General features: G+C 38.7%; 3 protein-coding genes across 7 annotated transcripts in view; 1 reads left to right on the forward strand and 2 right to left on the reverse strand.

Moving 5' to 3' along the window:
• Positions 1–288, reverse strand: part of ALPK1 (alpha kinase 1) — a 48,511-nt gene extending 48,223 nt beyond the window's left edge. Inside the window, exon 1 of the mRNA XM_074903916.1 lies at positions 274–288. The gene's annotated coding sequence lies outside the window, so the exon portion shown is untranslated. The remainder of the gene's footprint in view (positions 1–273) is intronic.
• Positions 257–4,106, forward strand: TIFA (TRAF interacting protein with forkhead associated domain). Of its 2 annotated transcripts, none has more exons than XM_074903918.1 (2): positions 257–388; positions 3,445–4,106. In XM_074903918.1, the coding sequence occupies exon 2, from the start codon at positions 3,465–3,467 to the stop codon at positions 4,026–4,028; it is 564 nt and encodes a 187-aa protein (XP_074760019.1). In that variant the 5' UTR covers positions 257–388; positions 3,445–3,464; the 3' UTR covers positions 4,029–4,106. The 2 variants fall into 2 exon arrangements, with proteins under 2 accessions (XP_074760019.1, XP_074760018.1); XM_074903917.1 differs by lacking the exon at positions 257–388 and adding an exon at positions 2,364–2,386 and having other exon boundaries at positions 3,452–4,106.
• Positions 4,107–7,753: 3,647 nt separating this feature from the next.
• AP1AR (adaptor related protein complex 1 associated regulatory protein) lies at positions 7,754–27,704 on the reverse strand. 4 transcript variants are annotated; one of them, XM_074905240.1, is made up of 11 exons: positions 26,954–27,704; positions 26,833–26,841; positions 21,571–21,619; positions 19,988–20,014; positions 19,097–19,122; positions 18,107–18,203; positions 17,253–17,351; positions 14,119–14,180; positions 13,042–13,115; positions 11,959–12,087; positions 7,754–9,268 (listed from the first exon to the last, which is right to left on the reverse strand). In XM_074905240.1, the coding sequence occupies exons 1-11, from the start codon at positions 27,028–27,030 to the stop codon at positions 9,003–9,005; spliced, it is 915 nt and encodes a 304-aa protein (XP_074761341.1). In that variant the 5' UTR covers positions 27,031–27,704; the 3' UTR covers positions 7,754–9,002. The 4 variants fall into 4 exon arrangements, with proteins under 4 accessions (XP_074761341.1, XP_074761340.1, XP_074761343.1 ...); XM_074905239.1 differs by lacking the exon at positions 26,833–26,841; XM_074905242.1 differs by lacking the exon at positions 17,253–17,351.
• Between the last annotated feature and the right edge of the window lie 132 nt (positions 27,705–27,836).

Raw genomic sequence — 27,836 nt, forward strand, 5'->3', positions numbered from 1 at the left:
ATTTTCATGTGTCCATATAAAGCCCCAGACAGAGCTGAGGCTAATTTTTAATTTTGGTTTATTCGCTACAATAAAAGGAGACCTGGGTATACTTCTCAGCAAACCAACCCAGGCTGAGGCAAGCCGGCCCAGGCAGCCCCGGCACCTCCCGCCTCAGCGCGGCCGCTGCTCCCGCCTTCCCGCCCCGCCAGCCCCCGCCCCGCTGACGGCAGGGCCGGGCCGCGGCCACTCCGCCAGCCGTGGCCGCTCCCCGCCTGCCCGCCCGGCGCTTACCGGCGGGGTGCCCGGCGCTGAGGAGCCGCTGGGGACCGAGGACCCTCCGGCAGGCGCCTGAAGGCCGCTCCCCGCGGGACGGAAGACGACCGGGGGCGCTCCCGCCCGCCGGCAGGTGAGGGGAAGGGGGCGGGCCGGGCCCTGGGGTACCGGCGCAGCGGGGAGCGGGGCTTCTTCACTAAATTCAGAGGGAGATGGCGGCTTTGGGGGGCTCCTGCCCTCGCCGAGCAGTTGGGAGCGGGAGGGGACTGTGGGACAGCGCCCTGCTCCGTGAGGCTGGGTTCTCCGCGGGTAGGCAACACTTTGGGGCATATTCTCCAGTATCGCCAGCAAAAATGGTATTTTTAGAGATAAAGTGAAGTCGTGCTCCCAAGCGAGGAGCTGTCAGAAGTACATTTGGCTTGTTCTGGGCAGTGTACGTGCAGCAGCACGTGGGACAAACCTGCTCGGGGGATGAGCGGAGTTTGAAATGCAAGCTGTGGTCTGCCAGCCTCCGACAGTCTCTTGCAGAGGGAGAAAGATATTCCCACGACCACAACACAGCATTTTGGGGACACAAAAAGGCAAGCTGTCCTTGTGGAATGTGCTTGAAACTCATGTCGCACCGCCCCGCCTCAAAGTTCATCGTCCTTTAAAATGAAAGTTAGATCACAAAACAGATGTTATTCTTTCTTGATATGTAGGTTGAACGCTTATGGTTTGATTTGCAAAAGCAAACTGGCAGAGCTCTGAGCAATAAGGTCCAGCTAGAGAGTTATAGGTCTTGCGTATATTGTTAAACACTTAAGTAGGAGCCCTGTGGCTCTCAAGTTCGGCGTCCTTGGTCTTAATGCATTTTCCTGTCTCTAAAAATGGGGATAATGATGCACACTGAAGGAGATGATGCTAGAAGAAGGGAAAGAGGTAAAATCAGACTTTGACTAAGGTACAGACAACACCAGTGCAACCTTACAGTTGCAGAATTCAGCATTTAACTATAGCAAGTTTCTTTCTCCAGTTGGGGTTCTCTGAAATATTTCTCCTGTCCAATCTAGTAAATAGAAACTCCTTCGGTATTTACATTAAAATATGTTAAATCCAATCTCAATAAACCTTTAACAGAGTACAGGGCAGCTGAGCTGAGGATGGAGGAGGTGGCACACAAACAGATCATGAATAGAGAGCAGGGTCTGTGGGAGCTGCTGAGATCTAGGGTCAGTGGGTGCTGCTGAAGTTATCACTGGCTGTTCTTCCCCTTCCCTAATTAATAAATGTAGCCATTTTTAGAATTCATAAACATTCAAATAAAGCCAACCTTTTGCACTGATCCGATGCACAGTTGTATATACTGCAGATTTCTTAAAATATGTTTCTTTATATTCCCGTGTTTTGCCCAGTCCTGATGCATTTCAGAAACCAGTTAAGAAGATACTAACAGAAGCAGAACATGCTCTTAAGTTGTTATCAAAGTCAGTCAAAGTCTCGAGACCGAAGAACTGTCTCTGTAGGCTGATGTGTAAACCAAGTGAAATGACTTGGTTTTCCCCTTTAACCAAAGCTGACCTCATAGACCATCTCACATCCTCTTACTGGCACAAAACAGCAAAGGGCAGAACTAAGCACAGAAAGACAGTCTATCCACTGATGGTATTTCCTACCTTGTTTTGAATCGAACTCTGAGAGCTACTTCAAATTTTCTATTTCTCTAATCATCTAAGCTTGATAGAAGCACTGTTGTAGCCTACTTCAGTAAGCAAGCTGAGGTTGCTAAACTACTGTGTCAGAACTGTTGCTGTTACAGTGTTAAAGGTGCAAGAGGGAAGCAATTCTGAGGCTTCACACAAAGTGATGCACTGATATACCACTGTTGTGCTTGGTGTTTATGTACAGTGATATAATTTCACCTTAAAAAAACACAAGCCAGAATACTTTACTGCAGTGGTGATTCACCTACCCATAAAAAAACAGATTAAATTATAAGGTGCTTTAGAGCATCATTCACTGATTAGAGCTGGTGAGAAAGCTCAGGATCGGTGTGTGACATGTTGGGAACTTACTGCAATCTAGAAGGAGAAACATGACAAACATCTGCATTACATGATTCCAGTTAAATGGCTGCTCACATATTTCTCTGGTGAGTAACTGAATTCATACTCTGGTTCCTACTGTAAGTAATTACCTAGCCTTTTCTTTCTTTAGACTAAGTATCAGTCCAAGAAACTACTGGCCTTACACGTATGGAGGACCAGATTACAATGTTTCCTCAAGTGTCTCATAGATTTTGTTTGGAACTCGGTTAACTTTGGAACAGAATTTAGTTCACAAGCAAGCATCTCTGTGCTGCATGTGAGCTTAATAAAAAAAACCACCACCCAAAACCCAAAACTCAGCAAAAGTTATTTGTTATTTTTAGTGCCTAGGTAGGTACTTCTGCAGCAGATAGCTGGGATTTTCTTATAGGTAACAGGGAAATACCTAGAGTTGGTGACAATTCCTCTTTTAGGTCTTGCTGATATTCCAGCTTTTGCATTCATTTTACATACTGTCACATCAGTCACTTTTAAACACTGTATTTGGTTTCATACAAGAGGTAAATTCTGAATAAAGAGCCAAGAGTGCTTTATACACATTTGAACTATTACTGCCTACAGTCAGACTACACTTGTAAGTCGATTGTCTGATACCCTCTAGACCAAGGACTACACTGTAAAACAGAGCATGCAGGCCCAGACAGTAATACAATACTTTTAAGCCCATAAAGTAAAGCTTACCGTCACTGCTAAGTGACGTATTTCTTCCAAAGATAAATCTACCTGCAGGACCCTCATGAAGAACTAGTCGGCAACAATTTACAGTCGTGGGTGTTTCAGACTTCTGGAGTGCTATGCAGCCCTTGCAACAGATGGGAGACTGACTGCTGGGAAGAGTTCAGCACAGAGCGGTCTGTTGCTTAGCTGTGGTCACCGAACACACCTTTGGCAAGGTGGTGGGAAGCAATGGTTGGCATGGACTGAGTAGGGTCAACTCCCACTTCTTCGTTCCAGTGTTTTCGTTACATTTACTGTCAGCCAATTTGCTGTAAATTATATACTTGCTATACAATAGTATATGAAGTATTTTAATGATTGCCACATTGAAGCCAGTTTTTTTGGTACGACAGTGATTTCATGTTGCGATTTTACTTTCTTGTAGTTCTGAGGACTCATTTCATCATGACCTCTTTTGAAGAAGCTGAAACTGAAGAAACAGTAACGTGTCTCCACATGACCTTTTACCATCCTTGCCAGGAAGACAAGATGATGTTTCGTTGCTTGAATTTCTGTAAGCGAGAACAGGTCAGGGCAGATGAAATGGCCAAATTTGGCCGTGATTCTAATGTCTGCCGTTACAACTTAATGGATACTCGTGTTTCTCGGATTCAGTTCTCACTGCAGTTTTACAGAAAACTGAACAGCTCAGAATTTTGTTTTGAGATAAAGAACATGAGCAAGAAAACAAAACTGATAGTGGACCAAACAGAACTAGGATACTTAAACAAAATTGACCTGCCATGGAAGTGCATAATTTGTTTTGGGGACTACCAGATTTTAGCAGAGATTCAAGAAGGAGAGTCCGTGGATTATTTTGAGACTCACTTACACTTGGCTGAAGTGCCAATCTTACAGGAAAGATGCTTGCCATCACTGCAACCTATACCAGAGAATGGCATTTCTTCTTCCTTGTTTCCTTCCCAAGACAAAAGCCCCATAGAGATTGATGAAAACGAGTCATGCTAGTGGGGAGGAGGAGGCTGGATCAGATTTTGATCGTTTGAAACCTGCACAACTTCTGAAACTGAAGGCTGTTATCTCAGTCCACTGCTCTTGATGGTGCTCACCACTGCACATCATTCTTCTTACTTGGTGTTTTCAGCTCAGGCATACCAGAACATACTTCATTCAACAGAAACAGTTTCCTGCCACTGTCTTCATCAAGCCATGCATGCTCTCAGATCACCACTGTCTGCATCATAAACATGTGGGAGGCACAGAGACACTCAAATCCACTCTAGCAGTTCCAGTTCCAGAACTGTGACCACATGCCTTGAAGGTATACTTAACAGGCATTAATATAGAGCATGTAGAACAGTGTTTTAGCCCCAGCATTGGTTAGCTAAGTAGAGACATAATGTCTCAGCACATTTGTTATACTTCATGCTTTGCTTTAGCCATGAAATTCCAAACAGTGTTTTCAAGCTTAGGTTGTAACTTTCCAGATTTTGCAGTTTAGAAACACTTTGTCAGTATAGTCTTTTAAAGTTAATGTTTTTATTAACTTTGCAGTGAGATTTTTCTTCTATTTTTGAGATTAATTAACTTCCAAAAAATATGTTTTTTAACTACTTTTGCTTGTGAAAGTAAATAAGCATGCAGTGTCAGTGATCACAGTATGTAAAAATCCAGATAAATTTTGTAATAAAAGCATTTGGTTGCCTAGTAAGGATTTACTGTCTTCTGCAAGTACAATCTAAAAGCACTTATGGTGAATAAAGTTATTTCCAGGACAATCCAGGTAAGAAATTTTCACTGGCACTAGTCTGGGCTTTCTAAAAGTGGCATTGCTCCAAGAGGTGACAGAAATACTTTCAACAAGTTTTCTACCTCTACCCACCATTCCAAGCTCTCTTACAATTTTTTTTTTCATTTAAGTATTTCTCAGGTTAAGTTTTTCTTTGCTAGGGGCTCAGCTTTTCATGAGCACTTGATTTTTGTTAAGTATTTGTTTTCTTGAAAGACACACTGGAAAGAATCAGAACAGAGCATACATAAGTTACCCATCCTATCAGCCCTAAACATCAGGATGCATTTCAGCATTAATCATTACAACAAAACCAGAATTTTAACTGAGGGAAGGACAGCTGAATTACACAACGTAACCTGAGATTAAGGCAAACAACCACAAGTGAGAGAAAGTTCAGAAGAGAGGCAATGAAACTCAAGCACAGGCTTAGCTAGGATTTTATTTCTCTATTCACCTCATCCTTGCCAAAAATACCTTGTTCCCATGTTTTCTACTCTTTGAGTTAGACTCGAGTACTTACTTAGTTTTTATGGTCTTTGGCCTAAATGTGCAATTCAGCTGCCTTCGTGGCACAAACGCCTCTGTCACACACCCAGCCCCTATGCTTAACAAAACAAACCTGAGCAGGTATCACCGTGTCACCAGGCATGGTGCTACTGGTTGCACATTTCCAGTAGTTGTTGGCTGCTCAGCTTTTATATGCTTTTGACCTCAGTCTTCTACTCTTTTAGACAGAATGCAAATGCAAGCTGTCTAGAAAAAGAGGACAAGATGCAAATACGATCTGAAACAAGCTCTTACATATGAAAGCTTTTACATGAGATCACCTCATAAAATGCACGGGATTTCTTACATTCACTAATTTGGCTCAGAAGGGAGGGAGGAGGGAGTGTTAGTTTTGCATTCCCAGCAAGCAGCTCTCTTCATATTAGCGTGCTTAAATTATTACAGACAGCATGCAAGTTTTTGTTTTGCACTGCTTTGGGTTAAAAAACAAGTTGCTAATACTGCCACTAATCCGTATTGTTATCCAATTTCTATTCACTAGCTTTGTCATGTACCACATTAACCTATGGCACCAATCATATTAATTTGACTACAGTTTCTGGGCTATGTATCTAAAGAAAAAGTGACAACCCCAATCTCATTTTCAAGTGCAGTACATAAACAGAAGCATCTACAAACAGTATTTACCTGGGAAAAACCTTCCGTCTGGTCTGCAGAGTTCAGAGTGGTGCGTCTCAGTAGATTCTGTATGCACTCTGTACAGAGAAGCTCTATGGATATCCACAGATCTAGAGCAAAGCATTCCTTCAGCACATCTCCAGGCACCAGGAGAAAACCTTGGGAATGAAAAAACAAATCCAGAGCAATTTCATGGCTTCCAAATACTAATAATCAGTACAACTATATTTTCCTGGGGTAAGACTCAACCCCAAAATACGCATTAAAAAATGAATCCTCTCCTAGGAGGATCCTATCACTGTGTTGATTTGACCAGAAGTTAGTTCAGTATAGGCACACCAGAACACGCTGTTCACCAGAAACGCTGTAGCGTAGAAACATATGTATAACCTGTAGATGAGTGATGTAGTGAAACACTCCTCTGGAATTAAAAAATCATAGTTTCCTATTAAAAACACTGTATTTCCTATATACAGGCACAATCAGCTAAGTCAACACAAAACGGTGCACTAGCTCAGACAAGCATGAAGACTAGGAAGCTGCCTTCATTACACAAGGAAGGTTATCTTACCTTTGAATTATGAGGGTACAGCTGCTCATTGCTGACAGAAGAAACGCTCCACACTCCCAAGTTCCTCAAGTTCTCTGTTACCGCAGCTTGTTAGAGCTTCCCTTCCAAAGCAACATGTCTCAAGAAGGGATGCTATGGAAATTCAGTAAAGACATGACTAATTACTTATTAAAACCTTCCTCAGTTAGCTAACACATAGGTAAATTCTGGGTAATGTTTTAACAATTCATCTTCACACAAGTTTTCACTATACACGACATGGCAGTCAAAACTAGCAGCAGATTAAACATTGACAAACATAAGACTGACTGAAAATTTTAATGACTTTTAAATTTGTGCAGATACAACAGTACTGTAAAATGTGTATTGTTCCACATGAGCTATTTATATAATCTTTCAATTTCTTAAATTTCCACAAATACCAACCATAATTTAAGTCATTCAGTGTGGTGTACTGAACTCTGAAAAGCAGAATGCTATTAACCCTGGCTACACAACATACCCATCACAGTAAAAGCCTTCAGCTGCATCAGCTTCCTTTTTCCTGAGTGCTTGTTCATTCTACAAACAGGACTATCAGCCAGTTTACTTCCTCTAAGAATGGTCAGGACAAGTTAACCTCACGTTCACTGGTCAGGAAAAGTAGTGATCATGGCAGGGTAAGTTACAGTTTCAGCAGGTAAAAAAACCATGTTATTTACATGTTGAGAAAGTTGCCTTCATTTCCATAGGAATATATTATACAAATAAATGTTCAGGAGAAGTTACACAGCAGTATCTTATGGCAAACCAAAAATATACATTTGATGTGTACAAATTTTTAAAGCTTATTACAGGCATTGCAAACATAGATAATTACATTAAAATATTTTCAATGACATAGCTACAATTTAAATTAAGAAACGGAATGTTAACAACAAGATTTATCTGTTCGTTAGTGTTGACATTTGTACATATTTAAGCCAAGTGTGCAGTATTTTTTTCAAGTCATGAAGAGGACCACACTGTAGTGACCCTAATATTATATATAGGCTCAGTGGACCTAAAACAGTGACATAACTTTCACTGACAAATTCTGTTATTCTGACGAGGCAGATTTACTACTTCACCATTGTGGAGTCAAAGCAACACATTGTGTTAAGTTACATGCCCTTTTTCAGGGAAAAACAAGACAGCTACACAAAATAACAGAGAGTAAAATGGCTTTACTGAAACTTTGGGAAAAGTTTGAGATCTACAAGTGGTTTGCATGTTCTCTTCAGTGAGCTTTTTTTAAAAAGTATAACTTACATTAATATTGGGGGAAACCACACAATACATTACATCAGATTTGCAGTAACTGAACACCTCCTTGATTTTCAGTCCGTATCAGCAGTATTAACCATCCAGTTTAGAGGCACAGGAAAGCTAGAGCACTTAAAACATGATGTTTTGTATCTTGAACTTTTTCTTCTTTTTAAAAAGCAGATATAGGAATTCAGTCTTTAGGTTCTTTTTCTTCCCACCCCAGCAGCAGAGCAATCGCCCCTCCCCCAGTTTGCTCAGAGAATGTTGCTTTTCCCAGTCAAGCTGAATTATAAGTTTTCCACAACTAAAGGAGTTTAAGGACCAGGTAGTAACAGTTGGTCTGTTTGGGGGGCGGGGAAATCAAGACTTTGGTCCTTCCAGTTCTCCACTAGATACTGATTAAAATTTCCAGTTTGACGCACAAAGAATTTTTATAGTTGGTTTTCTATCTAGCAAACACTTAACTAAGTCTGGCATATAATACATGACAGTATCTTATCTAACCTGATGATTTATACTATGTTTATTGAGGTTAACTGTGCTTAGCATAAAGTAATAAAAAAATATAGTCAATGGAAAGAGGACAATGCAAGGTTAGGAAGACTATAAGCTAGACAAGGAAAAAAATGCAATTTACCATGTGTGAAATTTGTTTTGCAGCTGGCTAAGCACACCCTCTAAACAGCTAAAGAACAAGCCAAAACCACATATTAGAAATAAAAACATATTTAAATTATTTTTCTATATTCAAGTATTAGATAAATTATATAAGACTGTTTCTGAGATAAATGTTAGGCCAATGATGAATTTTAAAAACAAAATCAGTAGAAACATCATCCCGAAAAAGAGGCTGGTTAAAACATAGGTATGTCAAGCTGTGATGCTTAAATTAGTGCAGATAATTTTATATTAAATCCAGATATCCAGAAATATACACAATAGAATCATCCCAGTTTTCATAAAAGTTTAGAAGGTAGATGATAAAATTGCACTTAATTCTGAATTAATTCAGATAGCAAGTCATTCCCATTCCTTGCTGATCTATCTATATGAAAAAAGGGAACCATGTTATAAAAGAGCAAATTGGTTTTATACATTCTATTTCACTTTCCAAAATTTGGTCATAAACAAGGGCCACACAGTTTCACTATCTGTCTTGACGATCAGAATCAGATATCCTTACATCTGATGCAGACAAATCTAAAACAGGATTTACAAATCCAGCATATTCTGAATTGCCATTATCATCCATTTCAGCACTAACAAAGTCATTCTCCCACTCCAATCCATTAGAATCGTCAGAGGCTGAAGCTGGATTACTTCCTGTCTTCTTGCTATTAAATTTCAGTGCCGCCCGGAGGATATCTTCTTCTGTTCTGGAACGTTCTCTCATTGGAATCATTCTGTTCATGCCTACAATTAAAGACATGTTTTAAGAAAAATAGATACAGTCTTGAGGGAAGTACCTTTACATTTGGATTAGAACATTAGAAGAAAAAAAAACAAAAATCCTTTAGGAGACCCAGACTCTGGTAATTTCACTCCTGAGCATCCCCTGTATTTTTTCTGGTGGCGATTTTCAAATGAAATCCATAGTTTGCAGTCAGTTTGGCCCAAATGAACACCACAGCCAGTGATGTTATTTCACAGAGTTCTAAGGAAGACAGACAACATAATGAAACAACTCACTAGCAGCATTTATTTCTCCTATATATGCAGCCTGCTGCCCTACGTTATGGGCATGTAAACATTAGAAGACTTTTGGTACTGTGGCATTTCCAGAAAAGCTAAATGTCTGGGCAACCCTGTAATACTGCAGTAACTTAGTAGCAAAGAGATGAAACACCATCATATGAACCATTTTAAAGAGCAGCTGAAGTTTAGATAGATCTTGGGTACATTTGTCTAGGAAAGGTCTTCAGTTTGTCTGAAAAGGTTATTTAATTTCACACAAAATAAGGCAAAACATTGGTCACAAACTGCACCAAGACAGCAGAGATGCTGTTCATTTTGTCAGTAATTATAGACTTTCTCATGGCGTATCAAAACCCTCCTACAACCACTGGAAAGGAAAAAGAGGAGGATTTACAATTTTCTCCCCACACCCTTTGTCTTTTTGTATAATACTCTTTATAAACTACAACATTGCAGGGCATAAACTATGCATTTGCTGCACTCAGAGAGCTCGTATCCACAATCCCATTTCAGTACTACCACTACATGATTAGACACTACCATCAGTAGTACACAATCAAGCCTTGCTCAGGATCTAGACACTCCCTGCTAAGAACCTCCTAATTTGGTACCTTTTCAGTCAAGCAATATAATCTTTTGTTACTATTCTTAGTTGTTGTTTTACACTTTCAAAACAGTAGAGTTCTCTACTTTGTGTTCAGCCCCCATACAACTTTGTCTACTAATAGTAAAAATGTGTACTAGACCATAAATGAATATCCCAGAGCAATAAATCCCCAAACACACACACACACTTTTGTGGAGTTGTTCAGTCTCCACAGTAGATTTTGACAGCACACACAGTAACTAAACCTCTTCCCTCAAGCAAGCAGTCAACCCCTTTCAGGGAGATGGCTTTAATACACTGAAGTTGGTCCAGATCTACCATCAATGTGCTAAAAACTACTCAAAGTCCTTACAATATTGATTAGTGCTTCTTTCAAATTACCACATTCCTTCCTTTTGCAGCCATGAAACCAGGTCATGTTCTCAAGCATCTCTTCTGCTCAAGAGCTGAGGTTACTAGTGAGAAGAGATGCACTTCCATCACAATGACCAACTCTAAAAATTATTTCCCTTTGTAGAATGCAGGCTAATAGGAATCAGAAATAGAACTATGCAGCATTTTTTTTTCTCTGGGCTTAGATAGTTTTTGGCACTTCCCAGTACTTACTATTTAGTTACCTCAAAACCAGATGAATGCTTAGGGATAAATCAATGTGACAGTGATAAAAGAACAATGAATACAAACGTCACAGATAGTTAATTCTGTACACTGAATTAAATTTGCCAACAAAAAGGGTAATACAAGCCCATATGCAACAAGACCCTCAACGAGTCAAACGAGCAAGGTAATTTTGCATGCAGGTATGCCTCATTTGTTTTAGCGTAGTTATTTAGAAAGACTTTACATTAAGATAACTCCTAAGAGTGGGAGGACTCAATCTGTAAAAAAGCAGAGAATGCAATTTTCCTGTTTCTTCAACACGGTGTAGAATACAGAGTTCCCAGAACACTGTTTCTGCACTGGTGCTAATTACTCAAAACATAAAATAGAGTGTGCTTCAACATAAGTGATCCTGCCCTAGCTTCAGTTCCTCTAGAATGCTAATAGCTCTTGCACATGCTAGCTAAAAAAAGATACTGGATATTTCTGGGTAAATCTGTGAAATTTAAGTCTTTCAAACCAGGTTTCTGAACTAGATGTTTTAGTATCCTTGACAGTGCTAAACATTTAAATTACATGCAAAACTCAGCCTATTACAGCAAATAAATCCTGTTATGCATTGGTTAAAAGAAATCCAAGCTTATTTTGTCAAGTTTTTCAAGAATCAAGGTCCCCAAATTCTGGATTAACTATGAAAAACACATGAGCTTTTGCAGGTTTCCTAAAGAGAATAGAAAAGATCTATAACAAACAGCAGGAGCAATTAGGATAGTTGGATATTCACCTGGAACACACACCTAAGTTTCCAGAAGAAGTGTCAATAAAACTAATTGGGGTTTAAAGAAACAATGCTTCCTGAAATACTTCAGACAGACTCCTGACCAGCTTCCACATTCTAAAACAAAGAACAAGCTGTTCCTTTTGCTACTGGCACACAAGAGGGCAGCATTTCTTTACCATTAGTTTTGTTGTGAATTAACAAGTCAGTTCCACAAAATGCAGGAAAAGACATTTACTGAAGGATCCAAAGAAATTAATTAATTTATTAGACAGATAACCACATTTATCAAAATATTCCATCAGAATTAAGTTTTAAATCACCTTCTCTTTTGAAAACAACAAATTTACAATCAACATTTAACTTTTACAGTGAGCATTTAACTTGTAAGTTCAGAATGAAACTGAACTGCAGAATAAATACCTTCTTCATCTTCCCACTCTAAGTCTAATGAAGTGCTATCATCATTTCCACTCGTTGATTTTGTTTTTGTCATTAAGTCACAACTGCTCTCTGTGTTGGGTGTCAGCACTGTAGCATCAGATGAAAGCCCTATATAAAAAAATTCATTTTTTTACTTTGTAAACATAGTTACATTTCAGGTCAATATGCAAAACTGAACATTCAAATAAAGTTTTCTTATGTTTTGTGGCCTTTAAACCTCAGGAACATTTGAAAAAGTATTTCATTGAGCATACAGTAGCTTTTTAATAGCATCACTAAGATATTACAAAAGGACATTTAGCAATACTGTCTAATTAGAACTACAGAGGAATTTAGTAAGCTTTATGCTGGTCTTGGGAAACATTGCCTGTAGCTTGGGTTGGGGGGAGGGGGGCGGTGTGTGCAGAGGGAGGGGGCAGAAGGGTTGGTTTTGGTTTCTTTGCAAGTCTTCACAGAAGAATTACCATCAATCCTCCAGCTTTTTCGTGACTATCACATCCTTTCATCAAAATTTATGGATATAAGTTTATAAAATTGTTTTCCTCTAAATTGTTAGTGGAATTTTTAAATATAGGCAGCCAAATCTTCTCTTGCACTTCGTTAGAAAAAAAATTAACCATTAGTATGATTCTAATTATTTTGCTAAGAGATTATTAAAAAAGCTATACACACAGATTCGCACCTTTAATACACAGTTAGGCTTTACAAGAAAAAGTTCACTGCATTGATGTTGCCTCCACAAAAATGGTTGGAAAGCCTTTGTAAAATAAAATCTATGCACAGAACTTGTTTGGTTACAGAACTTGCTTTTCAGAAATGGAATGGCTGTAGCACAAGTTGCGTATGCTGTGTTTTTTTGAGCACTTGAAGCATCGGGGATTAGAGATGGTAAGAAGTTCCTATCAGATTTTCTTATACAAATATATGTATACACATTTTATATATATATATGTGTGTGAATATCAAAACATAAATAAATGCAGTTTATCTAGAAAAAGAAACAGCATTCTGTGCTCCTCAGAGTCACTTAACATTTAAAAACATAAGAAAAGGAAGACTTACTACTACTTCGAAAAGCTTCATACTGGAACTTTGTATTTCTTAAGAAAGAATCAAAATCTTCCTCTGTCACAGAGCTGTAAGAAAAATGCACGTACTGGTTTTAGTATTACAGACCTCTAAGGATGCCATAATAGATATGTTAATCCACATGCCCCCAGTTCTATGCTACAAAGCACATACACCTTTAACTAAAATCTTTATAAAATTATCTGCAAAATGCCTTTCCATTCCTACTCATCACATTCTCTCCCAGTCTGGGCTTCTGCTCAATTTTTAGTAGTATTTTCAGTTAAAAATGAATTAACCTCTGTCAACAAACAACTCTTTCTCTCTCATCCTTTGTCACTTTAGATAATGCCTCCTTAATTTTCAATTCCTTTTTAACTAATTAATTCATATCCTGCTACTGCAGTCCTTTGTTTCTAAAATCTGGCTAGTTCCTACTCAAGCCATAAAACTTGTTTTCACAGCACCTTTTCTAACTGTCCTTCCCTAACTGAAAATCCCTCCTATACCCCTTCTCTTCCAAACAAAAATATATGTTTGATTTTTTCTAAACTCAAATAACATACCACAATAAATTTTGGGGAGGGGTGGGGTCTGGGGTGGAATTTTGTGAGGGTTTTTCCCCCCAACACTGAACACAGAAGGTGGGAGTGAAGAGACTAAATTCAGAATATTAGTGAAGAAACAGACTATACAAACCATTCAATTACCCATTTCATTAGCATGTATTTCTATTAGGTATTTTAAACACAGTTCAAATAATAAAAATATTTTCATATTGCCCAAGATTTTACACATAAGCACCTTCTTAATATAAATATATATTAGCAGCTGGAAATAGGTTCAATTGAAATCTACCCTCTAATTCTGCAGATTAATGGTAATTAGTTTGCATTCAGTAACTCTTTGGTGTGAAGAAAACTTCAGTGAATGAAAACAACTCTGACTTAGAAATGCTATGTACATCAGGTCTGAAAAATATGGATATTTTTTTTGGTGTGGGGGAGATGAGGAATGGGAGTTAAAACAGTCATGGTTCTTGATTATCACTAACAAAATTTTTTATCTTACCTCTGATATTCTCCATTATTAACAGCACGTGCTCTCTGTGTTATCCTTTGCTGTCTACGTTGCTATCGAAGAAGTAAATCGTTAAAAAGCTGAATAGAATCACTCAGAGTAATATACTCAATACATTAAGCATTCCCTTATCTGCAACATTAGAAGGAGCATTGTCCTGGTCCTTGGCGCAGTTTAAGTACAACTCAGGAAAAGACTGACTTTCATTCAAATAGACATCAAATTCTGTGATACTGAAGGGACTGTTACATGCAAGTGGTATTGTTTTTAATCTCAAATCTCTCCACTTAAAAGTAGCTTGTAAATAGCGCTCTCGACATTTTAAACTTATTTCATGCACCAAAAAAAAATCCCCCATCAATTCATCTAGAAACATGTGAACACCACCTCATTCATGATTGTATTTGTTCTTCTCTATTATCTTCTCTTCTTAAGCCACAGGCACTTTCAACACACAACTAACACCTGGGTTATATTTGATTTGTTTTGCTCTGTGCACAAGAACAGTCACCCTACCATTTAAAAAGAAATATTTCCTTCAGGTCCTCTTATTGGCAATAGAGCCATCAGCTCTGGTTGTGTGTATCAGCACTAAGTGCTTCATTTATATTAGTAAGAGCTTTGTTTTCTGCTCTTATTAATATAAATGAGGCAAAAAGTATTAATGCCTCTACACTCTTAATGTAGAAAGCTTTAATTTTATTTTTTTTTAATCACTAGGCAAAACCAAAATGAAAAATACGAGACATAAGCCATAAATGCATTTATTTTGTAGTTACAAGAGAAACAACAGATGTCATGGCAGTAGGGTTCTGCTTAAATTTTAGGGTTTAAACAACTTTAAGTTGTCTCAAGTTTCTTTTCCCTGCCTTGAAGAAATAAAAGCATAAAAACTAGGCATATCAGCTATGTGATTAAAGGTAAATCAGTTATGAAGTAGTAATTGTTCACTGATTATGACAAAGACTAAAATAAAAAGGAACAAGCTAGTTCTGCAGACAAGGCAGATGAATCTAGCTACTGTATTTTCTGAAACAATCTATTTTCAGCATTAATAGATCTGTCTCTGCAAAAGAAAAGCAGAGGTAAATTAACCAGAATTTTTTATGTCAACTTTAACTTAATCTAAAAATTGCTCTTCACTGGGTAAATAATCTCATGAGGTGACTGGATTGGGTCAACTAGCATTTTTCATTTCCAAAACGATGATGGCTTCATCTCTTGGCACACTTTCCATTTCAGGTATTTAAATAAGTACCAGAAAAAGCAGACTGAAACCAGTAAGGAAATGGGAAGCATAGAACAAGTAGAAATATCACAAAATGGTGGTTATAGGTGAGAAGACTTAAGTAGGCAGGGAGAAAGAAAGAGGGATTTGGCACCGACATAGTTAACAAGTCTGTAAAAATCAATTACTGACATATTCAACACTTTTAAGATTCATACACCCACATAACAGCCAATTTAAAGTATCTACCCATTTGCCAGGTCACAAATATCTAGCACTGTAAGTTCCAGGATACACATACATTAAAATTCTCCACTGTTAAAAACCCTGACATTTAGTAGGGCAACATCAGCAAGCCAAATTAGTTTTAAAGGGATGCCATACTTGCAGTGAAAAAGTTATTTTCTCATTTAGAAGACTTCTGCCCACAAACAGCGAAGAGATGAGTTATGTAGTCATAAATGGATTCTAGTTTATTTAGAAAAGTTAAATGCTTGATGTGTCTATACAAAAATGCTTCCTTAGAAACCCTTATAATCCTTATGGGGTTTGTAGGGGATCATTTGTAAAGGAGATAAGTGGTACTAATTTTACAAAGAGGAGGAACTTAAAATCTCTAAAGTGCATTGTATCGTAAGTCCTGACTAAAGAAGGTACATGTTAAAAATACTGAAAGACAAGAAAAATAGCATTTCTTGCACAGAACTTCTACAAAAACCTCTTAAAGCCATAAAACATACTTTTGATGACTTTATATAGACCAATATTAGATGAAAACTCAGTCATCACTATCAGTCTGAAAATAACAATTTTCAGTTAATTCTCTTTTGAATATAGACAATACACTAGGGTTAAAGATCTCTATACATATTGTAGATTTCAGACTTTTTCTGTTAGTCTGAATCTGAACTTTAGAAAATTTACTTCTAATTGAACACACATCACATGTCTAGTGGACTGTTTCCTTGAACATGCTACAGCTGCGGCCATACACATTATAGATAAACACCAAAGTGAAAATGTTCTTTTTAACATACACATTTCTGGCAACCTAAAATTTGTGTGAGAAGACAGAGCTTATTAAGATGGCAAAAATACTAAATGCATAATATGTAATATGTAACTTTTTGAACTGCAAAATCAGAAATAAATGCTATTGGGATACAGAAGAGCATCTGTTTAAAAAAAAAAAAAAAAAAACAAAGCAGGAAAACATAACGTGGCTTTTGTTTTGCTTGACCAAACTCCAAAAGCATGGACACCAGACATCTGAAAGTAGGCACAGATATATTAAAAAGACTACTGTTAAGTCATCACTGGACTTTGGCTGCTACACATACAAATCACAAAATGATAGAGAACAACTCAGGTTGGAAGGGACCTCAGGAGGTCATGTAGTCCAACCTCCTGCTCAAAGCAGGGTCAACAGTAAATTCAGACAACTTGGAAACACACATTTTCACATTAACACAAACCAGAGAGATAAGGAACAGTTAAGTGCACAAATATATAAAGTACATTTTATAAGTCTAAATTATTTATAATGTGTGCTTAATTTCAGGTTTTTTTACTGGAAAACCATCACAGATCAGTTTACATTAAAGATCAGCAACTACATAATGCAAGAAGTCTGTAAAGCTAATTATAGATTCAAATCATACATCTCATTGAAAAAAATCTATACTCAGCAACACAAGCTGCTTCAAATAATTCTGATAATTTTCAGCTGTTCCAGTCAGCTGTATTTTCAAACCATATATTTCTTTCTCTATTGGAAGTTACAAGCCAAAGCAATTTCCTCATTACATTTCCTGAGATGTAAAGGATATTAGGAAAATCTGCATACATAGAAACAGAACAGAAGCTCTGATATATATTGGGGTCTTTTTCCCCTCACCTCCAAGAGCTTTTTCTGCTTTGCTGCCCTGGCTGCTTCACGTTGTGCAGCATATAAAGCCTCCTCTTCTATTCTTAACTTCTCCTCTTGTAAGGCTAACTGTATATGAACAAAATAGTAATGGTTAACAAAAGCAGAACCTATCTATCTTCCTATGAATAAACCCATAAGCTCAATAAAACAAAAGAGCTACTAGAAAATAAAAATAAAATAAAATTGACTATAGCTAAAACATTTTTCTTCATTAACTGAATCTAACAGCTTCCCCCCAACATCCCATGAAATTTAGATAACTAAACATTACCCTATTGAATAAAAATATTTACTAATGAATTGATGTAAATGCACACTGCATTTTATTAAGAACTGCATAGTGAAAGACTTAAATCTTTTCAGTTGCATACTTCATTGATACTTCATTAAAAATCACTCCCAATTGTATTCCACATCAAATTCCATTAATTGCTGCAACACACTAAAACAAAACAAGTTACATGTTTTTTCCTTAAGAAAGCTCTGGAAAAAACGGAGCACAAGAAAAGTTGAATCAAATATACTCCCCATTTTGCCTTTTGTAAAAAACCAAAAAAAGTTCAAATTTAACAGATCTCAGAGAGCCAGCCTATTCATTTGATTTTTCAGCTAAGAGGTTATTAAAAAGAAGCTATCTCTGATGCAAATTTAGTTGAGCAGCAATCTCTTTGTGCATTTTGTAGACTAAAAAATACCAACCAATGAACAAAACCCAATTGTTTCGTTCATGTGAATGGAATCTCCTTGCGTTCATAGTTGATTGTAACTACTTTAAAAGAAAAGCTATCCATACCATACTAGTAGTCGTCATTACTGCTTACCTCTGACTGAAGTTTCATATCAACAACTCTCTGCTTTTCAGCAATGGAGTCATAATGTCTGTCTTTCAAGTCAGCAATTTCCTCCTCAGTTAGAGGTCTAAAAGCATGGGAGAAACACAAAAAGACTCCATCTATTATTCACGCATGACAACCCCAAGTTGCACTTAAACATATCCATAGTCTTCCTTGACTGGTCCTTTAATGCAAATTAACTACGCTGTGATTTTCACCTGCTCCTCCTGAGAACAGAGTTCCAAAGTTCCAGTTTACTCAAGACAACACTGCCTCTCCTTACTCTTACAGAGCATTCTATCTTTATAGAAAGCATATTTTCAAAACATTATTTCCTAACATAACTATTGGAATAGAATGGTTAGTATCATTGCAGTGTGAACATCACTTTTTTTCTTACTTGCTTTGGTCCCCTAATTGTAAATTGTTTTGCTTTCATCAACTTCCTACTTTTATGTATCTAACAGACAAGACCACAAAAGCATTATTATAATTATAAAGTTTCCTATATTACTTTTTTGGGACCACTGACACAGAACAACATTTGGGAACTATCAAAATTAAATAATACAAAACTGTCTAGAATTAGACAACCAAAGCATACACTTTGGGCTCTTCATACATTTACTGTAGAGGAGACCTCTAAATTTCTACTGCTTACATAACTATTAACATGCTCACAAAAAACTCACTGGAGCTGTAGCACTAACAGCCCTGTAACTTTCAATGCAGACCCTGGGAACAAAAATATTATCTCTGCAATATACTTTTTTAACTGTCTTGTATAGTTTTTGCATGATGAGTTATCATCTAAGATGTTTTGACATGGTTAAGCATTAAGGATAGTTTGATATGTATTCTTTCCATGTATTTGACAACTAGAAAGACAGAAAGAGTTTTGACAGGAACGAATTAAAAATTTAATAGTCACAGTGGGCAAGCAGAGAGATGGAGATATCCCGAATCTCAAATTCTTACCTGTGACTGCTTCCTGGGCTTTCCCCCTGTTAAAAAAAAAAAAAAAAAAAAAAAAGAAAAAAAAAAGAGTCTGAGTTTTTGAGAATCCCAATCAATCATTCAATTTTAAGATGGAAAAAAAAAAACCAATATGAAAACCTAGTTTCTCTCATATATTGGTTTTACAGTTAGGGGGAAAAAATCCCCTGTTTTAATGTGGAATTAAGAAAAAAAAATCTTATTATGCAATCAACTGAAGCAGCTGACTACATAAAAAAAGTAGTACTTCCAACTAAAAATAAATATTCCAGTGGTGTATTACAGGAACCAAATTATTAGTCCTCATGTTTTTAATTACAGGGTATTGAAAATGCGGTGTGTGTCCCGCTCATTACCAAGCTGTATTAAATTTGTAAGAGTGAAGTTTTAGGGCCAACTTCTATTTTTCTGAACTATTGTTCAGACAGTTTACTCATAATTGTAAAGACAGAGCACTCCTAAAACTTTCCTTAGCAAAGCAACCCAGGTCCATTTATGTTCTCAGATAGAAAACATTTGCTGAGTCTTAAACAAGAATTATACCAGGAGCAAATTCCACTTCAAGTCTTCCACCCTCCCTTTTTTTCCCCTCTTTTTTTTTTTCTTGTTTTCTTTTTGCCTTCCTAATGTCCATGGTGTTCTCTTCCTGAAAAGGTTAACTCCCATAATCCCCCCAACCAGTTTTCTCTTCTCTTAGGTCTCTGTCTCTCCCAAAGTGTTAAATACTCATCCCCAGAGCAAGCAAAACTCAAAGTAAAAAAAAACCTTGCAATTTAAGTCTGCAACATAGCATGAAGTGTGAAGAAGATATAGATCTTGGAACCATTTTTAAGGGTTGTACTAACAAGTTTCCATTATGGTCCAAATACGTACCTCATCACTTTCCACTAGGTTCTCAAACTGCAGAGAAAAAGAAGTAAACATTCTTTACAATTCAATATAACAAGTCACTAAACACATACAGCAAATATTATTACATATTTAATCTGTTTTGTAAAACCACTACTTCAGTGATAACAGCGGGACTGTAATACCATTTATGAAAGCCCCTACTTTCAGAGAGAATACTACTTTTAGAGTAGGACCTATCTTACCAATGTTTCTTTTCTTAAACATTACATTCTTCTAAAAGGAGAAGAATCAAAATTAGAAAGCATTCATGTATTTCACTACAGCTTATGTGAGGGCCCAGATAAAAATGAAACCTCATTAGCTTAAAAGACTGCTAATAATTCTGTGTCTCTGGAGAATTCTAATACAAACAGTGGAAGGAATAATATGGCGCTGACATACACCAGAGCACCCACTCAATTAAACATGTAGAAGATGTAAGGAGTATACTGTATGTAACCTCTACCTCACATGGCAACTGTGATGCTTATCAAAAAGTATTGAAAATGAATTTAGTTTACAGAAAACAGAGTTACTTTCTACCCAGAACTCTAAAAAAAACCTAGCACCAACCACCCCCCCCTCCCAGCTTTGCACAGAAGAAACTAAAGGTCGATAATGTAATGCTTAACGATAGGAAGCCAAAAAAAGCCCAAACCAGGCAAGAACACAGAAAGCATTCCAAGCTGCACAAACTCATCCAGCAAAAGTTCAGCTAGCACGTATAAACAAAACAAATGGAAATTCTCCATACTATTTTCAGTATATAATCTTACATGTAGTCAATACATCAAACACAGAGGTCAGTACTGACATCAAGACTCCTCATTGACCTGGATACTGACTAACTGCTGTAAGCAGAACATGAATAATAATTTGGGAGGAGGACAAAACCTCATTTTCCCTAACATATTTCTGCTGCAGAAACACTCTCACAACTGGAAGTTGTGCACTATAACAGATTTCCCACACCATATATGTCTGCCTCCTTTCTTGAAAGCCAAGGCAATGATTACAGTTAGTAATGTTCTTCTCAGTAATGGAGGCAATCTGAAAGGTCTAGGACTTTTAGACCATAAGGAACACTCAGAGAAAGTAAACTAGGTTATTCTGAAAATCTCGATTTATACAAATTAACCTTACACTACCCTTAGCAAAAAACGGTGACATTCAGGGGCTGAGGAAGGACCTCTGTAGTGAATAAAGTAGACTACAAATGCAACTAACTAGAAAGTAACCTCATCAGATTCTAGCTTTTTGTAGAATCATATCCATGATCCTGCAATCAAGAATTAAACATCTTGCACTTATGTAAGTGGAAAATAAAAATCACTCCCAACACAGAAGTGATGAAAGATGCGATAGGCAGACCTTAGAATACTCTGGTGCTGAGTATCAAATCACAACAGATACTTCTCTTCTTTCCAAATGACAGATTAAAATGACGATGTATTAATTTTCAGAGGTGCTGTAAAAACGACCATCTTGCCACCCAGTGCAGACATCACTAGAATTCAGCTTTTTCCACTTTTTTTTTTTTAATCACTAGAAATGTAAGCACTCACCTCTATAGTGAAGTGTTCTCCCGTCGAACATGTTCTAAAATACTTTGATCTGGAAAAATAAGTCTACAGTTACACTACAGAATAGTCTTCAACTCACAGCACTAGAAAAACAAGCCTGATAATTTTAAATAGCTTTTGAAATATGTTAAGTAAGTGTAAAATAAACATAAAATATTCATGTATTAAACACATTTACTTGTGAACCTGTGCCCTGCATTGATACCAGAGCAGAGAGAGGCAAAAGCATGTAAACATGTTCTACAGAGCCGGAGAAAAGACCAATACCCTCAAGTAAGAAATAATCACTTATCAGGAAGCTGGACTTCACATGTACACATTTAAAGTGTTCTGCAACACATTTAATACATTTTTCCTGAAAAACATCATTTCAGACAATTTCTAAAACATTTGCTCATCATGGCACTTAACTCTTTACTAGCATAGCATCCTGTACAACATCAATGTCAAACAATATATTTTATTTTGACAGCTTGGCACAGCTACAAGGTTGAATGTCAGAAAAACGTCTACAAAGAGGTCAAGATAATACTCTTCAACTACAAAAAATTTATTCACAGTCTGTAGTTTTACACAGGGAATCAGTCTCCTCCTTGATTCTTTATTCTAACACTGTCTTCTATAAAAAAAGTACAGTATTAAGTTACCAAAATACATGTTTACCCAGTGAAAGAGGTTTGGCTATCACCCAAAAGAACATTCAGATGGATACTGGTGCTTCAGTACAACATCCATTTCATCAAACTACTTTAAAAACCAGAGTTTCCAGTTCCAAGTGCTGAGTGATATCAGGAATAAACAACCCAGGGCCCCAGGCATTTCTATACTTGTACAAAAGATTGTTCTGTACTTGCAACCAACACCTACTTCTACTATGCTAAAAGCAACACACCAGCCAAAGCCTGAATTATTTTAATCATATCGTTTTTCATCTCCATCGCGTTTTTCTTTGGAAGTCGGTTAGGGTATGTCTCCTCGGCAACTTGTTGCACAACCCACTTCTTCTTTGTTGCGCAACCTTTTCCTTGGATACGGCAGGGTACCTTGCAGTACACAGCTGCCACCACACAACTGTTTTCAATTGATGCATTGCCACAAAACCAGAGGTGAAAGGCCACTTTAAGTCATGCATTACATCACAAGGACAATTGGGTCACGTGGCATGAATACTTAAAGTAATTTTACTGCTATCCCTCCGTGTAACATTTCAGTGTGCAGGAGTCAATACTATTAAGAATCTGATTTAATAAAACTGTTGCAGGAAATTGTTAACAAAAGCATAATTCCAGTTTACAGCATCAGGCACTAAATTGTGCTCAACTTTACAGACACATGAGCTGCAGTCAGATTAGTAGCAACAATTGAACAGTTGAACCTTTAGAAAACTAAGACAACGCAAGCTGACTAAATGTAATTACAAATAGCTCAAGAGCAATGACGTTTCAAGGAAGATCTACACTTTCTGCTACCTGCTAACCAGGGACTCAATAACAGAAAACCTAATTCTGTGCCAGAGTTTGAGTCCTTAAATCCCAGAGCAACTAGGGAAGATTGAGGTCATTAGGGACAGAGATGGAAGACTCATCAACTTCACCCCCATACATAACAACTTCAACTGAAATCAAACAGTAACCTATTAAAATGCTGACAGCTTTTATTATTCTCCTTTAAACTCTACTGTTTCATTATTTTCTAAAACAGACTTGAGAAACATTTAGGTTTGACAGGTACTGGAGGAAACAGTTCAGCTAATGGGACATAGAACCTGTAGAGACTGCAAGATCAGTCTTCAAAGATCTAAAGCTGTTAAGGGGATTAACTTTTCAGCACTCCATACATATATATATATATATATATATATGCTTTATTCTCCTTTTATGCAAAGTCATGTTATCGTCTTTTATTTAAAAAAACAAAGACATACATGTTGAAAAAAGTCACTAAAAATGAACATTTAATCCATTAAAAGCAAGGCATGAGTTAAAATTACCTTTTCTGCACTAGTGGCAAAAAGGATTGTTTCAATTTTGCTACATGATAACCCCTCCTGAACTATCCAAACAAATAATCTAGAGACTATATTTATTCTTCTCTCTTCCCCCTCTCCTTCTTTAAAACATTCCTCTAGAAGTAAAGAGGAATACTTATGGTCAAATATAGTGACAAATTAGCTATGACCTACTTTCTAATTATGGCTGCAGCTTGTAGCACTTCGAGCAGAACTTTCAGTCAAAGCATAAGGATGCTCCCTAAAAAAAATAAAAGTTACCAACTGAAAGTTTGTATTTTTACAGAAAGTTAAACTTATACTACACTAAAGAAGGTTTTGGTGTTGCATTTCTCTCTACACATGCTGAACATGAACTCTAAAATCACTGCAGGAATTCATACATAAATCTCTAAGATTTTAAGAACAATTCCAAGCAAAGGCAATCCATAATCTTGCAGAATATTGAAACACTTGTCAAAAATTATATACTTAATTAATTCAATTCACAGTTTCTGTCTTACAGTTAAATCTTGAAGCATCTAAGAATAATGAAGCACTAGAAGCACTAGTTTGGGCAGCAGGGGGGGAATCTGAGTGATTCAAATAATCACAATTAACTTAAACTACATTACTACATTCTGCTGTTCCAGAAGTAGTCAAATTTGCAGAATTTGGTAGCAATCTAACTTGTAAACTTAGCATATTTGTACAACACATTTTACAGATTTTAATACAATTCCCTGCCCTTCCCACCACACAGTGGAAGGAAAACACCTGAATTGCTCAACAATCCAATACTGTTCTGTAAAGTACCAGCACATCCAGAAAACTAAGGTGATCCGAGACATGTGCCAGCTATCTGCAAGAGGTAGCACTGATGATTGTTTTTTCATAAACTGATCCCTATGTACGATATGTCAGGTTCAGGCTTCAAAACTCATTCAGCTGGAAAAGGCTGGTTTCTGTACTATTATTTAAGTTTTCTAAGACTTTTACTACAGGCTATGCAACACCTGAAAAATGTATGTAACAGTTTAACATTGTAACAGCTGACAGATTTATTTCTCTGGTAAGGACAATCTGATATTGGACTAATGGAATGCACATATAGTAGCCAAGCCATCATGAAAAGCAAACTTCTTTGAGAGTATGCTCATAAAAATTTCATTAATTCCCAGCATTTAAGAGAATGGCATTTCTCATAATTCTGTGCATCGACATTCATATTTGCCACTCTAAAACCCAAGCAAGCAGGAAGCCAGTAGTTACACGATGAAGTCTTGCAAGTCAGCCAGTAACTTCAGCAGCCGTCTGTTGAAAACCAATTGGAGACCTTGTGGCAGGAAACTAACAAATGTTGCTTCATGAATCAAAAATACACCAAAACCAAGTACTAGGACAGATGACACTGCAAACACCAATTAATATACAAAAAGGTAACAAAAGTATTGCAAACATACAAGGAAAAAAAAAAAAGAATACAAGAAAAAAACAAAACAAAACAACAACAAACAAAAATACGTAATAGTCAATTTAGACCAGATGGAAAGATAAAAGATGTAGTCGTGGGGGAAAATAAAAGACCAAAGAGACTCCACAACCAAAGCAGTAACTTAAAGGGTAAGTAAGTACACATGCTGGAGACTTATTGTCACTAATACCTAAAAAAAGAGGGGGTATTAGCCTATGAGCGGAGACTCAGCAAAAAACACATGTGAAGCAAGAACCTTTCAAGTATTACCTGTTTTTCTCAGAGTATAGTACAAGAAACAGATACTGTCCTGTCCAGGCATTTCAGATGTTCTCATACCCTCTGCTAGAGAATCCTAAGAACACAAGCAGGTATCCTCCACACAAGCTGTTCTGATCTTTCACCCATTTCTCTGAAAAGTATTCCTAAAGGTCTTCAGGACAAGCAAAACCTCAGTCTTGCCTACTAGAGCTGATGTGAAATCAGATGCTGTGAGTTTGCAACATGTAAAATGCTCTGCATATGTCTAGAACTACTTCAATCCTAACACATCAGACAAAAATAAGTGACATGTAAGTGTCAAATACTTGTAAGTATATAGAAGAAAACCAAGTTCTTGTACAGATAATGTATCCCTCCCATTTGTACACTGCTTTTCCATGAACTCATTGTTGCAGAACAAAACACTGATTACACATTTACAATATATATGAAAGTTTATTCAGACCATTCTGCTCTTGATCTTCTGTAGTAGTCACCCTTTATCCCGACAGAATCTCGGGCCCCAACTCAAGATCATATTCCAGAAAATCTGGTGGGCTTCCATCTTTGCACAAACAGAGCAGCCTGCGCAGATTTTGGCAACTGACCTGAAAAACCTTTCTAAGCTGCTCCTTCTCGAAAAACAAGCCAGAAAGAGGGCTGAGGAGTAAGACCCCACAACCAGTTAACCTAAGCCATCCCCGGAATCGCCTTACCATCCTCAACCATCCAAACTGCACAAAGCCAAGCAACCTTTCCGTGGCATTTCATCAGCTCTAGCTGTTAAGGTAGACCCTACATGTACAACTTTTCTTCCTATCTCCTTTCTTCAGTCTACACACACTGCTACTGCAGGAAGGGGTGAAGGGGGCAGCCTGGGCATAGCCAGACCCTGCATGAGGTGGCAGGTGTCTGCCTCACCTCCTGACCCCCCCTCCTCCTCTCTTCTTCTCCTAACCTCCCTCTCCCCTCTTCTCCTCCTGACCCCCTCACCTCCTGACCCCCCCCTCCTCCTCTCTTCTTCTCCTAACCTCCCTCTCCCCTCTTCTCCTCCTGACCCCCTCACCTCCTGACCCCCCCCTCCTCCCCTCTTCTCCTCCTGACCCCCCCTCTCCCCTCTTCTCCTCCTGACCCCCCCTCTCCCCTCTTCTCCTCCTGACCCCCCCTCTCCCCTCTTCTCCTCCTGACCCCCCCTCTCCCCTCTTCTCCTCCTGACCCCCCCTCTCCCCTCTTCTCCTCCTAACCTCCCTCTCCCCTCTCCTCCCTCTCCCCTCTCCTCCTGACCCCCTCTCCTCCTGACCCCCTCTCCTCCTGACCCCCTCTCCTCCTGACCCCCTCTCCTCCTGACCCCCTCTCCTCCTGACCCCCTCTCCTCCTGACCCCCTCTCCTCCTGACCCCCTCTCCTCTCTGCCGGGACCACACCGGACAGTGCAACAGCTCCCCGGCCATGCCATCCCCCCTCCTACCCCAAGACAACCCCTGTCTCGCTGGGTTGGACCAGCCGCCTCCGGGCCCGAGGACGCGCCGCCACTTCTCACCTCCCGCCGAGAAGGAGGAGGAGGGTGAGGGAAGGGCGGAGCCGGGCGGTCCCAGCACCTCCCCGCCCCGGGGAGGGGAAAGGGGTAGCCGCGGTGCTGCTTACCCTCCGCCTCGCTGGAGCCGGCCGGCTTCCCTCCGGAAGAAGAGCCCGCAGCACCACTGCGCCCAGCAGTTCCCCATCGCATCCTGGGCAGCGGCGGCCACGGCTCCTCCTCCCTCTCCCTCCTCCTCCCTTCGGGCGGGTTCAAGCCGCCCCTGCCATCACAGGCGCCGGGGGACAGAGGAGGACGGGCAGGCGCTGACCCTACGGAACAAAGGGCCGGGCGCCGGGCGGAAACTCCGCGCCCACAGCCTCATGGCCGCGGCCGCTGCGCAGAGGCGGACGCCGCATGCCCCGAGCGCTGGCCCCGCCCCCGGCGGCAGCGCCCCGCCCCTTCCCGGGCGCGGGGGGAGGTGGCGGTGTCCGGGCCCGCCTGGAACCGCCTCAAGCTGCAAAAAAACCCCGAACGACCGCATCCCGTCAAACCTGGAAATTATGAAGGCTCTTCGCTTTAAGGACCGTTGCCAGAGGTATTTATTTCCCTTCCGGGCGTCGTTTCAAGGCAAGAAACCTAACAGGAAGGTGAGGTGGAGGTGACTGAGTTGTCTTCTGCGGCGCTGATGGGGGTAGGAAGGTGCTGTGTGAAACCAAAGCGGTTACCGAGGATCTGTCACTGGGAAAACAGGATGGGTACAAAAAATAAGGCAGTTTACCACAAAACTACCTTGGAAAGGAGGCAGTAACATCTCATGATCAACTATCATCGTTACCACATGCCACAGGTGTGATATTTTTAAAAAAACTTATTCCCCTCCATTTTGTGCAGTGAAGTGAAATAGTGAATATTGTGAAATTCTGTGTCTTGGCATATTAACTACAGCTTGTACGCTGTAAGCAAACAAAAATTCCTTAACTAAAAAACCCCCAAACCCACCGTTGTAATATC

Source organism: Athene noctua, chromosome 4, assembly GCF_965140245.1.
Source record: "Athene noctua chromosome 4, bAthNoc1.hap1.1, whole genome shotgun sequence".
Classification (NCBI taxonomy): Eukaryota; Metazoa; Chordata; class Aves; order Strigiformes; family Strigidae; genus Athene; species Athene noctua.

Bases quoted from the DNA above. Each gene is read 5' to 3' on its own strand.
- TIFA (XM_074903917.1), top strand. From the start codon at position 2,364: ATGGCTGCTCACATATTTCTCTG. The intron at 2,387-3,451 runs GTGAGTAACTGA...TGTAGTTCTGAG, and splicing joins GCTGCTCACATATTTCTCTG to GACTCATTTCATCATGACCT.
- AP1AR (XM_074905240.1), bottom strand. From the start codon at position 27,030: ATGGGGAACTGCTGGGCGCAGTGGTGCTGCGGGCTCTTCTTCCGGAGG. The intron at 14,181-17,252 runs GTGAGGGGAAAA...CTTCTTCGATAG, and splicing joins AGCAGAAAAAGCTCTTGGAG to CAACGTAGACAGCAAAGGAT. The intron at 12,088-13,041 runs GTAAGTCTTCCT...TTTTTTATATAG, and splicing joins TGAAGCTTTTCGAAGTAGTA to GGCTTTCATCTGATGCTACA.